Below are 14688 nucleotides of genomic sequence, written 5' to 3' on the forward strand. Positions count from 1 at the left end.
AGAGACGGAGGTTTCCCCATGTTGGTCAGGCTGGTCTCGAACTCCCGAGCTCAGGTCATCCTCCCGCCTTGGCTTCCCAAAGTGCTGAGATTACAGGCGTGAGCCACTGCGCCCAGCCGATTCTTACATCTTTAACCCAACCATATACTACTTTTGTGAAGGATGGAAGTAAGGCTCCCCTCAAGTTAATTTTTCTCCAATCTGGCTTGCAGGAAAGGGGTTTCTGAGGAGATTTTACCGAGCAACGTAGGGAAACGGCTGCCTGCCGACCTACCCCTTTTTGACACCCACACGTGCTCGGCACCTTACATACACTGCATGATTTTATCCTAAAGCGAGTTTTAAAATCCCAGTGTGTAGACAGAGAAACTGGGCGTCACATAACGTAAGTGACCTCCACAGCCCGCATCGGAACAGAGCTGGACGATCCCAGAGACAAGCCCTGGGCGCAAGGAACCCGGCGCCCCGCCCGCTTTCCACCTCTCGCGACAGTTGTACGTCATCCGAGAGCGCCGTGGAAGTCGCGCAGCCGGCGTCGCGCCAATCTTCGCTGGTAGGTGCTGTCTCACCGGTGAGACCTGGAAGCCGGCGAGTCTCCCGCTTTGTCGGACCTGTAGCCCCTGGCCTCCTGCCACCATGGAGTACCTAATCGGTATCCAAGGCCCCGACTATGTCCTTGTCGCCTCCGACCGGGTGGCTGCCAGCAATATTGTCCAGATGAAGGACGGTGAGAGGAAGCCCGGGAGGCCCCGCGAGGCCTGGAGTGTCGGGGCGGCCAGAGGGAGTTTGTCGGGGGTTGAATGTGTACCACGGAGGATCCAAGAGGTGGAAGCCGGCCTGCCCTGCCCATACTTACTTACTTACTTAATTTATTTTTTTCGAGATAGGAGTTTCGCTCTTGCTGCCCAGGCTCTAGTGCAATGGCGCTATCTCGGCTCACCACAATCTCAGTCTCCCAGGTTCAAGCGATTCTCGTGCCGCAGCCTCCCGAGTAGCTGGTACTATAGGCATGCGCCACCACACCCGGCTAATTTTTATATTATTAGTAGAGATGGGGTTTTCTCCATATTGGTCGGGCTGCTCTCGAACTTCCGACCTCAGGTGATCCGCCGTCTCGGCCTCCCAAAGTGCTGGGATAACAGGCGTGAGCCGCCCTGCTCGGCGTTTTTTTTTTTTTTTTTTTTTTTTTTTTTTTTTTTTTTAATAACGGAAGAAACAGGCAGACAAGTCTGGGACCTTGGCATTTGCTCCTCCCGGGTTCCTAGGTCAGTGCTCTGCTCTGGCCTTCGCTAAATGCTTCTTGCTTGGTGAGAGTTGCCTAAAGGGAATCTGTTTATAAATGTTTAAGCGTCTGCCCAGAACCTGGCTCTCTAGATCCCCGAATCTCTTATAAAAAGTTTCCTGTTGTCGCTAGTAATGAGGTTAGTTTGTTGGCGACATAAGGTGGGATCCTGGGGACAGTCAGACTGGTAACAGAAGCTTGTCATTTTCCTTCCGCTGCCCGTATCTCCCCGTGGCTCCCGATTCTTCTTTTTCAGCTTTCCAGGGCAATGGCTGCCAGGTTTTCCTTATATTTAAGTAGTTAGTTAATGGAGTTAGGAGATTGGAGCCCTGTCATTTATTTGCCTTATGACTTTGATTAAGTTATTTCGCAGTGCTCAGATTTCCTTATCTTTAAGTTTAACAATACCAAACTCACAGACTTGTCGGGAGGATTGAGTAAACGAGTTATGCGCAAATCCTTCTCACTAGACAGGTACTTAATAATACTAAGCATACACAGGTGCCCAAACATTTGTCAAATGAACATTAAGTCATCTGAACCAAAGCTTAATACTTTTTCAACAGTAGCACGTCTTTGATCAGTTAAGGAAAACAAACTTAGATTCTGCAGGAAAAACAACCAAAATCTTCTTAAAATTATGTATTGAGTAATTTACTATAGAGAGACGGTATAGTATAGTAGTTAGGGGCAAAATATCTGGACTCACTGCATAGGTTGAACCCAGGCCTGTGCGTGTGACCTGAAGCAAATTTCTCCAACTCCGTGCCCTAAAGCTAGCATCCATAAGGTGGTAATGTAATAGCACCTATCTTAAAAGGTTAATGAATTGATGTAAATCGCTTAACACAGCACCTGATACTTTATGAAATATGATGATTAGTTTGTAGAAGTTTTGTTTGTAAGCTTGTCCTCCCAAAGGAGTGAATTTGTTTTGAGAGTAAATTTGTCCATTATTTTGAATACTGAGGTCTTTGACAAGCAAGTGATTTTAGCATTAAGTCGTGTCTAGGTAGAACAATAATCATTACCTTTACAGGTCTTTTGTTTCATCCCAAAAATGTATGTGAAATCACATTGAAAAGAAGAATGTGCTTTAAGCCTACTTGTACACAGTACTTTTAGTCATTATAGGGGATGCAGTATATTACTTATAACCCATAGATGAGTCCAAGACATTAAGAAAACAAGGAAATGAATACTGCAAGTTGATTTTATATGATAAAAGAAGTATTACTAGTTAGTATTAGGTTGGTTTTTAAATTAATGAGTTCAAGAGCAAATCCTAAGTAATAAAAGAAAGATCACTATGGTATGGGAGAAAGATGAATTTAAGTTAGTTCTTGAAAAATAGTTGGAAATAATTGCACTCCACACATTCTGATTTTCCCTATAGTCTTTCCTGGTATAAAAACATTTATAATATAAATTTTACTATTGTATGGTGACTTATTTATTTATTTTTGAGATGGAGGCTCGCTCTGTCACCCAGGCTGGAGTGCAATGGTGCGATCTTGGCTCACTGCGACCCCCGCCTCCTGGGTTCAAGCTATTCTGCCTCAGCTTCACCAGTAGTTGGGATTACAGGCCCCCGCCACCACGTCCAGCTAATTTTTGTGTTTTTAGTAGAGACGGGGTTTCACCAGGTTGGCCAGGCTGGTCTCAAACTCCTGACCTCAGGTGATCCACCTGCCTTGACTTCCCAAAGTGCTGAGATTATAGGCATGAGCCACTGTGCCCGGCTGTATGATGACTTTTTTCTAATCATTCATTTCATGATGGAGTTTGTTTAGAGTAGGCAAAAATGCTGAAAAAATAATAACCTTCTGGGACTCCTTTCTCCAAGTTGAAATGATAATACAACTTCTAATCAATTGTCCAGTATATCACTTTGTATAAACATTTTGATACTATAGAGTAGACATTTGCTGAGGACTGCCACCTTATTAAGCGGTAACAACTTGTGGTTTGCTTATGTGCTGCATTTCATGTCTCTTCTCTCGGCCTATGTAGAATTGCTTTTAAGTTACTCGGAGTACTCCAGCCCACACAGAATTCTCTCTTTTCTGAATTCCTATAGCATGTATGATCTGAACTACATTATCTAACACTGAGTATCATAATATTGGACATGTATAGAATTCATTAGTTTTTCTCACTTGTGAGTTAGACAGGGGTAAGTGACGTTATTAACATTTCACACATCTGGAAACTGGGGCTTAGAGAGGACAAGTAATTTGCCGAAGTTCAGAGTGCCAAGTCCACGTCATAACCAAGGTCTCTTGGATTCTAGTCCAGTTGGTTTTCCACAGTATGACATGCTAATGTTGTTCATTTTGTTGTCCATTTGTTGCATGTATGTGGATCTTGTAAGTTCCTTGTCAAGAATCAGAAATTCCCCAGAGCTACACAGGCAGTTTCCTGTACAACTCAGGGGTCTCTTAGTATCTATCTCTTGTGTTTTTATTAAATATGTTGCCTTCTGCTACTCATTGGACATAGTGTTTAAAAAACATTTTTGGCCTTGTATTAAGCTAATTTTAAAACTGAACAGGTTACTGCCTAGATTTTTAGCCTTTCTTCTAAGTGTGACATAAGTTCTTTGTAAACAAGCTCCCCCCTCAAATAAAAATAGCTTTTTTCTTATTATAATAATATTGCCAACTTACTGAATAATGTTTTCTTACAAAAGTGAGGCATGTTAAGTATAGAAGTTTTAGAGATACCAATAAGCAAAAAGAAGGGAACAAAAACTGCCCATACTCTTACCACTGGCAAGCACTTAGAATATACCCTTCTGCTCCTTTTTTTTGCATAGATAATATAAGCGAATGTTTTTCTCTTATTAACAAGTTTGCAAACTAACAGTCTTTAATGTAGCCTGTATAATAAATAAAAGTGTGTTTGTTCAGGAGTTTTGAGGCAATTTGGTACTATCTACAGGTGCATTTTGTGTGTTTTTTCCCTCCAAGTCTAAGAAGCCATATTACTGGTACCTACAACTCTGAAACACTTGTGAAGTATTTGACAGTAGCATTTTGTTCTTTAAATCCTATTAAAGGATTTTGACATTTCAGAAGCTTTCAAACAGGAAACATGTCTCCCAGGGAAGATTATTCAGCACTATTTGAAAAATGAAAAGTGAAAGTGAGAGTGAGATAGGAAGATTTAGGCCTTTTCTGAAGCTGCAGACTGAATGTGGAGTTTTCTACCTTAGGCAATAACTGTAACCTGAATATTTATCTATCTAATCTGAATGAGTCTGGTTCAGCTAGATAAGATTAGAGTATTAGGATTTTTGTGAGGTATTTTAAGTAGCTTACTGTCAAAATATTCACTAGAATTTTTGCTTTGGCAATCGTTTTAATTTTCTCTTTTTCTTTGGAAATGGAATTTATTTACTTTTTAAAGTGATTAATATTCTCAGTTGATTTTCTATTCTTTCTTGAGATGGTTCCTTAATTTTAATTGTAGCATCAGTCCCTTTCATATATACTTTTGTGTGTGTATAAGTATAATAACTAACATTTGTAGTTGTGGAAACATTTTAGGGCTTTGTTATCATGAGCCTAAAGATAATTGCCATTGGCTGGATTCCTTCAGTTTCTTCTGTTCTGTTCCTTGCATTTCAAATGCTTTTAAATGCTTTAAGTTGTATTTTTAATTGGTAGCTTTCATGTATATTCTTCAACTGAAATTGACACTACACAATATGCTGATGGTTTAACATGAAGAATGAAAGATAAATCGATACCATTACCTATTAAAATCTTCTAAAAGCAATGATTAGTGAAATTATTCAATATACAGTCGTCCCTTGGTATCTGTAGGGATTGTTTCCAGAACCCCTGCAGATACCCAAATCTATAGAAGCTTAAAGTTCCCTATATACATGGTATAGTATTTGCATATTACCTATGCAGATACTCCTGTGTATTTCAAATCATCTCTAGATTATTTATAATACTTAATATGACATAAATGCTATGTAAATAGTTGTTATACTGTATTGTTTAGGGAATAGTGACCAGAGAAAAAGTCAGTACATGTTCAGGATAGATGCAAGCATCCATTTTTTTTTTTCTGAATAATTTTGATCCATAGGTGGTTGAATTGTGGATTCGGAATCTACAGATATGGAAGGCCAACTGTAGTAATTAATAAACCTGTTTATGGTTGCATAAATAATGACAGTCAATTTCTGTTAAGGCAGTTTCTAACACAGTTTTTTTTTTTTTGAGCAGATCATGACAAGATGTTCAAGATGAGTGAAAAGATATTACTGCTGTGTGTTGGAGAAGCTGGAGACACTGTACAGTTTGCAGAATATATTCAGAAAAACGTGCAACTTTATAAGATGCGAAATGGTGGGTAAGACTTACGAGTTTTGGTTGGCATATTACTAGTTTACTAGGGCTGCCATTACAAAAGTCACAGACTGGGTGGCTTAAACAACAGAAATGTGTTTCTCACAGTTGTGGACGTTAGAAGTCAAAGATTAAGGTGTTGGCAGGGTTGATTTCTGAGGCCTGTCTCCTTGGCTTGCAGATGGCCATCTTCTCCCTGTGTCTTCACCTGATTTTTCCCTCTGTACTGTGTCCAGATTTCCTCTTCTAAGAATACCAGTCATATTGGATTAGGAATTCATTTTAATTTAATAACCTCTTAAGGATCCCTTCTCCAAATACAGTTATATTCTAAAGTACTAGGGATTAAGACTTCAACATGTGAATTTTTGGAGGACAAAATTCAGCCTATCACAATTGGTTTGTCTTTAAATTTGAACTGAAAAATAATAGTCTTTGAGACTTATGTGGTCATATTTTCATTTGAGTTTTCTGTGTTTAAGAAGTTGTCCAGACCCTAAAGATTCTAATCCTTCATAAAAGATTTTCTACAAAAATCCTAGAGCAGAGAACTATTGTAACGCTGATAGTTGGCAGATATAACACCATCGGGCTGGCGTGATGACTCACACCTGCAATCCCAGCAACTGGGGAGGCCAAGGTGGGAGGATCACTTGAGACCAGGAGTTTAAGACTAGCCTGAGCAATGTAGTGACACCTCATCTCTACAAAAAAAAATTTTTTTTTTGAAATGGAGTTTTGCTCTCATTGTCCAGGCTGGAGTGCAATGGCACGATCTCAGCTCACCGCAACCTCCGCCTTCCAGGTTCAAGCAATCCTCCTGCCTCAGCCTCCCAGGTAGCTGGGATTACAGACGTATGCCACCATGCCTGGCTAATTTTGTATTTTTATTAGAGACAGGATTTCTCCATGTTGGTCAGGCTAGTCTCAAACTCCCAACCTCAGGTGATCCACTCACCTTGGCCTCCCCAAGTTCTGGGATTACAGGTGTGAGCCACCACGCCCAGCCTGCTACAAAAAATTTTTTAAAAATTAGCTGAGTGTGGTGGCATGCACCTGTAGTCCTAGCTACTCAGGAGGGTGAGGCAGGAAGATCGTTTGAGCCCAGGAGGGCGAGGCTGCAGTGAGTTATGATTTTGCCACTGTACTCTGGGAGGCAGGAAGACTCTGTCTCTCAAAAAATTTTTTTAAACCAACCAACCAAAAAAAAAAAAAAAACCTAACACCCTCTTGGAGGTAGGGATGGTAACATCAGACTTCTTAAGTGTTAGATATTTCAGAGGATGTGGTTTGAGTTTAAAAGTATCTGAATCCAGCCAGGCACTGTGGCTAACAGCTGTAATCCCAGCACTTTGAGAGGCTGATATGGGAGGATCATTGAGGTCAGGAGTTTGAGACCAGCCTAGGCAACAAAGCAAGACCCTGGCTCTATAAAAAATAAAAAAATTAGCCGGGTGCAGTGGTGCACACCCATAGTCTCGGCTACTCAGGAAGCTGAAGTGGGAAGATGGCTTGAGCCCAGGAGTTCAAGGTCTCAGTGAGCCATGATAGTGCCATTGCACTCCAGCCTGTGCGACAGTGAGACCCTGTCTCAAAACAAGCGAACAAAACAATCTGAATCTCAGCATTAAAAAACCTAAGTAAACCTTGGCTTTACTATTTTTTATGTATAAGTCATTTATTTTCTCTTGGCCTTTATTTTCCTTATCTCTAAAATGAATTATAATACTAATGAATAATACATATGTAAATGTTCTGTAAACTTAAAGTATTGTGTAACTAACTGTAAGTATTTACTGTGTCTTCAAAGGGTTCTACCTTACTCTCTGGTAGGTTTCCTTCTAGAGAGATAATTAGGACTTTTGTGAAGTATTTTGTGAGCGCTCTCTGGGGCTAATGAACTGTTATCCACTGGGAAAGCCTCCCTAGCAAACAATACTAGCCACTAGGCCTCTGATCCAGGAACGTTTGTAGTGGTGGTCTGGCAGAGAAAACCTTATTTCCACTTACTTCACAGTTCAGTAACAATGTTATACACTGCACTGGTATAATATGGAGCTATGAAGGAACTTAATTTGAATATACTTGCATGTGTAAAATGACCAAAGATCTATTCACATAGTTTTTTGGGCAGTGGATTTATCGTTTGTATTCAATTGCATAAATATTTTTGAGGGCCTCTTCTATGTTAAACATTCTGCTTAATACTTCAGAGAATTCAAAGATGAATAAGGCTTAGTTCCGACATTCAGGAACATAAAACACATGGCACTTAGGTTTATGCAAGTTTAGAATATTTCAAGAATTCTGCTTTTTCCCCCAGTGGTTCCACTTTTTGCCTGCATAACAAATGAGGCATGTCAGTAATGCATCTGAAGTCCAGTAGGTACTGTATTACTTCAGTGGCTGTCCTGAGAGAGGGAGAAGAGTGATCAAGAGGAGCAAGAGTTGTTTGTTACTTGGGTTCTAGGGTCTAAAGTCAGTGCACAGAACAAAAACTATTTGGTTAAAATTGCCAAGTACAGTTTTGTGTATGTAACTCTATATAGTAATTCTTATGTAAGTTAAAGGACTGAGCTAAAATAAGGGAAAGAAAGAGAAAATCTATATGTAGATAATCAGGCTTGACTTTTCTGCCTTTAGGATGGATAATGGTCAGATCGTTAGAGATGTTTAAGGAGTTAGGTAAAGAATTGAATAGTATTTCCACTTGTCCAGGTTCCTTCTTTGTTTGGTTTTTTTTTTTATTCTTTTTTGAGCCAGGGTCTCGTTCTGTTGCTCAGATTGGAATGCAGTGGCGCAGTCTCAGCCTACTGCAATTTCCAACTCCTGGGCTCAAGTGATTCTCGTGCCTCAGCCTTCTGAGTAGCTGGGATTACAGGCATGCACCACCATGCCTGGCTAATTTTTTGTATTTTAAGTAGAGATGGAGTTTCGCTATGGTGGCCAGGCCGGTCTTAAACTCCTGTCCTCAAGTGATCCACCCACCTGGGCCTCCCAAAGTGCTTTGGGATTACAGGTGTGAACCACTGTGCCTGGCCTCTTTTTTAAATTTTTTTTGTTATTATTTTTGTTGTTGTTGTTGTTGTTGAGACAGGGTCTCACTCCTTTCGCCTAGGCTGGAGTGCAGTGGCACAATCATGGCTCATTGCAGCCTCAACTTCCCAGACTCAGGTGATCCTTCCACCTCAGCCTCCCAACTACCTGGGAAAACAGGTGTGCACCACCACCCCTGGCTAATTTTTATATTTTTAATAGAGACGAGGTTTCACCATGTTGCCCAGAATGGTCTTAAACTACTGGGCTCAAGTGATCTGCCTGCCTCAGCTTCCCCAAGTGCTGTGATTACAGGCATAAGCCACTGTGCCTGGCCAAGGGTTGTGTTCATTATGATTTAATACACACTAATAGACCTGTGAGGATAAAGTACAATAATACATGTGAAAACACTCAGCATAGACCCTACAACATAGTTGCTGCTCAATAAGTATTTGTTAGGATTTTAATCTGAATCTCTCCTAATTTGACAGTGGTATTTAAAATGTCGTAAGCAATTACTTAACCACACTGCTGTGTGTCTTTCCGTACTGACATTTTCTGTGTGGGCCCACTGAGTTATGGATCATTCTTGTGCCTTTTGGCACTGGTCCCATTCTACAGCGGGATTAAGCTCCAAAGTGAATGCATTATTACATGCACATCTGATGCTAGTCTTCTGGATTGTAGCTTTGTTGGTATGACAACTTTTATTTTTTATTTTTGAAGTTTTAACACTTGAGATACTCTGTTTTTAAAAATATTGCAGAATGATGGAAATGTTCTTTTCCTGTGGCTTGTACTTTTGAAAGTCATATTATACTTCTTAATAAAGTTACATTACAATTTTTTTTTAAAAACTATGACTCAGAGGTAGTCCTAACTTCTAGCCTCTCTTTTCCCAATGTCCTTTTTGTTCCTATTTTCCTTTTTTTAGAGACAGGGTCTTGCTCTGTCACCCATGCTGGAGTGCAGTGGCACAATTATAACTCACTGCAGCATTGAATTCCTGGGCTCAATTGATCCTCCCCACTCAGCCTCCTGAGTAGCTGGGACTACAGACAGATACCACCATGCCTAAAAATTAAAACAATTTTTTTAGAGATGGGGTCTCACTACGTTGCCCAGGCTAGTCTCAAACTCCTGGGCTCAAGCGATCCTCCTGCCTTAGCTTTCCAAAGCTCTAGGATTACAGGCATGAGCCACTGTGCCTGGCCCCCAGTATCCTTTTTAAAATAAACTTTTAAAAAATTGGCATCTAAGACATCTTTCTTTTTTTTCACTTCCTGTGTATTTGTGTCCCTTCTACAGTGGAAAACACAGTGTGTTGATGAATGAATAGTTTAAGAAAGACTGCTACAAGTTTCATTCCACTATAGAACTGGGTCTGTTTGTGGCCAAGAATTGCTGTCAGTACTAACCAGCTATTTCATAGCTGTTGCATGAGGAAGGGGACTAGAGTAGGATTGTATCCCTCAGTCTATATGCTTTGTTTACTCTGAGTGTACAAAAGATGGTGGGCTTTAGGAACAAGGGTAGTGAATAATTTGGGGCACTATTATTCCTTCTGCTTTATTTTAAGTATGACTGTTTATCTCTTCTACCAGGATATGAATTGTCTCCCACAGCAGCAGCTAACTTCACACGTCGAAACCTGGCTGACTGTCTTCGGAGTCGAGTAAGTAATATATCAGACATTGTTAGATAAGAGCAGAAGAATCCTTTGTGCTTCTTTTATATTCTCGTTATATATGAATAGTATTTTTGCCCTTTTTTGGCCTTCCAGAACCCTTCCCATTGCTACTTGTTCATTCTTCAGTTCAACGTCTTTGTACACAGTTCTTATTAATAGTTACAGCTCGAAGGGCAAATATTCATTCCCAGAGAATTGGTTGGGACACACCAATATGAAGGCCTGTGACAACCTAACCTTTTTTTTTTTTCCCCCGAAACTATTTTTTAGAGCAATGTTAGGTTCACAGCAAAATTGAGAAGAAGTATAAAGATTTCCCACATTCCTCCTCACCCACATGTATAGCATTCCCCATTATCAGCGTCTTCCACCAGGGTGGTACACTGTCACAAAGGATGAGCCTACATTGACGGTAATCACCCAGGTCCATAGTTTACATTAGGGTTTACTCTTGCTATTGTGCATATTATGGGTCTGGACAAATGTATAATGACATGTATCTTGAGATTACTTATCTGTGTTTCTCTTTTTGTCTTTTATTTCTTTCTTTTTTTTTTTGTTTTTGAGACAGGGTCTCACTCCAGTTGCCCAGGCTGGAGTGTAGTGGTGTGATCTCAGCTTACTGCAGCCTCAACTTCCCAGGCTCAGGTGATTCTCCCACCTCAGCCTCCCAAGTAGCTGGGACTACAGGTGTGCACCACCACACCTGGCTAATGTTTTGTATTTTTAATGGAGACAGGATTTCACCATGTTGCCTAGGCTGGTCTTGAACTCCTGGACTCAAGCAGTCTGCAGCCCTTGGCCTTTTTTAGTACTGGGATTATAGGAATGAGCTGCTGTATCTGGCATACTTACCTGTGTTTTTCTATGACTTTTTCCCAAAGCATAAAGCATTGTTCCTCCTTGCTTATTCTAGCCTTGTTGCCATTCTAGAGCTGTCTCAATTTCATCAACAGCACGTTAAAAGATGCAACACTAAGTTAAGGATTGAATGCATTAAAGATTGTGTCGGGGCCGGGCGTGGTGGCTCAAGTCTGTAATCCCAGCACTTTGGGAGGCCGAGACAGGCGGATCACGAGGTCAGGAGATCGAGACCATCCTGGCTAACACGGTGAAACCCCGTCTCTACTAAAAAATACAAAAAACTAGCCGGGCGAGGTGGCAGGCGCCTGTAGTCCCAGCTACTCGGGAGGCTGAGGCAGGAGAATGGCATAAACCCGGGAGGTGGAGCTTGCAGTGAGCTGAGATCCGGCTACTGCACTCCAGCCTGGGCGACAGAGCGAGACTCCCTCTCAAAAAAAAAAAAAAAAAAAGATTGTGTCGGATGTGCTAGGAAAGTTCATATGGTTGCTAAAGGTGTGCATTATTCTCTTCCCACAGGGACTAAATAAATAGAGCCTTAACATGTGACCTCACCCCCTGTGCCTGTTTACTCATCTATGAAATGGAGATAACTTCCTAACCCCACAGGACTGCCAGGAAAATGAACGCTTGTAAATCATAATATTTAACATTCATATGACTTTTGCCCAAAGCATTTTGCTTAATAATTTAATCTACTCACTATTCCACTGAGAAAGATAGTAGTTAATTCTCTATCACTGAGATGAAGTGAAAGGCATAAAGTGGCAAAGGGACTAGCTCCAGGTCACACAGCAGGTCAGACAAAGCTAAAATAATGGCGCCATAATTATTTGACTGTTCTGCCTTTAGTTCTTCAGTAGTATTTCTAGAACACTGGTGCTATTCATGTTTTTATTGTGGTTTGAGTTTTCACCTGTACTTGCTTAAAATAACAAGTTACTTTTTTAAAAGTTACTTACTACAGATCTATAAAGCAGTTTATTTTCTAGTGCCTAATAATCTTGGACTGATAATTTCTCAATAAATAGTACCTCTCAGTGCTAGCTTTGACCAAGAGCTTGTACGATCTGAGAGATCATGAAGTTTGAAGAGAAACTAGAGACATGCAGGATTGAGAGAAGGCAAATTTACATACATTGTTTTGACCTGGATGAAAGATCAGTAGTCTTTTCTTAAAAAAAAAATAATAATAATAGTATTTATTTATTTATTTTTCTCTTCCAAGAAAATCATTGTCACCAAGTGGTCTTTTCTTCACTCCTCCTTGAGAAAAGAAAATGGGTCAGATATTAGCTTTTCTGTCACCAGAAGTTCCTGTGGTGTTCAGCATTCTATGGTTTGCCATGTACAGTGTTCCTCTGACTTATCAGGCAGAACTAGAATAAGAATTCCAGCTTTGGGCACAATAAATACTGTGTCATAAATATTGCAGACATTAAGTGAATTAAGCTCCCTTTTTGGAATTGAGATAAGAATGGCGGTGTGCTTCATGCAAATGCAGTGAATCCGGTTTAATCTTCTCCTAGCAGAAATGTTTGATGTCTTAACAAATATCCCTTGTAGACAGTGACATGGGGCTCTGGTAAATATTGACTACCTCTGCCTGAGCTTCTCCATTAGGTTCAATCTCTGCTCCCCCATCTCCTTATCAAAATAGATTCTTAGTTCTAAAATATGAATTTATATTTTAGTCATTTTATTCTGGGAAGAGAGATGATAATTTGTCAGTGTTCCTAATAAGTGCAAAGTCACCAAATTTAGTATATTTACGTGGTCACACCAGTTGGCAGATGTGACTCATTTTGGGTTAGCCAGTTACCATGTATAACTTTTGTGTCTGTAGCTCAAATTGTTTGATTTCTAATTTGCTCTGTGTGTGTGTGGTTGTTTGGTTGGGTGGACTTTTACTACCACCGAGTATATAATGAATCTCGCATAAACTGGTTCATTAAAATGTAGGCAATTTAGCATTATGGTTAAGAGCATAATCTCTGGAATTGGACTACCTGGGTTTGAATATTTGCTTACTGATTTACTAGCTGGATGCCTTTGGACAGATTCTAAGCTTAATTTCCCTGCTTACCAACTTCAAAAAGTTATTATGAAGATTAAATGAGGTAATAATGCAAAACTCTTACTTAGCACATGTATGTCACATATAACTGATTAATCACTTTTTTTTTGAGACAGGATCTCACTCTGTCGTCTAGGCTGGAGTGCAGTGGTATGATCACAGCTCACTACAGCCTCTTGACCTTGCAGGCCCAGATGATCCTCCCACCTCAGCCTCCCTGGCAGCTGGGACTATAGGTGCATGCTACTATGCCTGGCTAATTTTTTGTAGAGATGGGGTTTCTCCATGTTGCCAGGCTGGTCCCGAACTCCTGGGCTCAAGCAGTCCTCCCACTTCGGCTTCCCAAAGTGCTGGGATTACAGGTATGAGCCACCATGCCCAGCCACTTTTGTTTTTATGCTGCGATTGCTGTTTGGTGAATAAGTTAGTTTTTCCTGAGGTATAATTTGTTGTGCTTTTCTTATGTTTTTGTTTGTTTTTGTTTTTGTTTTGGAGATAGGTTCTCAGTTTGTCACCTAAGAGGTGGCACAATCACAGCTCACTGTAGCCTCAACCTTCTGGGCTCAAACAGTACTCCCACTTCAGCCTCCCAAGTAGCTGGAACTACAGGCACAAAGCCACCATGCTGGTATTAATAGGGAAAATAGAAGTAAAATAACATTGAACATATATTATGTGCTAGGATTTTTCTAGATCTACACAGTCCAGTATAGTAACCAACTAGCCATATGGGACTATTTAAATTTAAGTTAATTAAAAGTAAATAAAATTTAAAATTCAGTTTCTGGAGGAAAATCTCCTGGTGGACTTTACCTGAATGCTATTTATTTTTTTTATTTCTTAAAAAAAAAATTCTGTTCCTCAGTCACAGCCAAATTTCAGGTACCCAGTAGCCACAGCTACGGTATTGAACATCACAGATACGGAACATATCCATCATCACAGAAGTTCTCTTGGACAGTGCTATTCTAAATACTTACATATGTATCTGTTATTAAGTATCCTTATTATGACACCATAAGATGTGTGTTATCCCCATTTTACTTACAAGGATGTTAAGTATTTTTCTTATATATGTTTCCAAAGCACATATATAGTATGTTAAAGGGTAAGTTAAGATTCCATCTTCAAATATCAAACTATTTCATGCTATCTTCTTTATTAATTAGTGGACTAATGTACCAATATGTTTGTGCATTTAGGGGAACATGAAATGTTCAGTTTTGTTAAAATGTCAAAATTGCACATAGTATTATATAGATAACTTATGAATATATGTCCATTGTATGTTTTCAATAAGTGTTTGCTGAATAAGTGTCATCCAGCTAGGTCTACATATTCTGCTGAGAATGTTAATTATGCATTTATACAC

General features: G+C 40.0%; 1 protein-coding gene across 1 annotated transcript in view; it reads left to right on the forward strand.

Annotated features, from left to right (window-relative positions):
* Positions 1-507: 507 nt before the first annotated feature.
* The window catches only part of PSMB2 (proteasome 20S subunit beta 2), a 39925-nt gene continuing 25744 nt past the window's right edge, over positions 508-14688 (forward strand). The window contains exons 1-3 of the mRNA XM_023232264.2: positions 508-727; positions 5527-5649; positions 10293-10363. Coding sequence (XP_023088032.1) covers positions 637-727; positions 5527-5649; positions 10293-10363 — 285 coding nt within the window. The 5' untranslated portion in view covers positions 508-636. The remainder of the gene's footprint in view (positions 728-5526; positions 5650-10292; positions 10364-14688) is intronic.

This window comes from Piliocolobus tephrosceles, chromosome 1 (assembly GCF_002776525.5).
Source record: "Piliocolobus tephrosceles isolate RC106 chromosome 1, ASM277652v3, whole genome shotgun sequence".
In the NCBI taxonomy this organism is placed as follows: Eukaryota; Metazoa; Chordata; class Mammalia; order Primates; family Cercopithecidae; genus Piliocolobus; species Piliocolobus tephrosceles.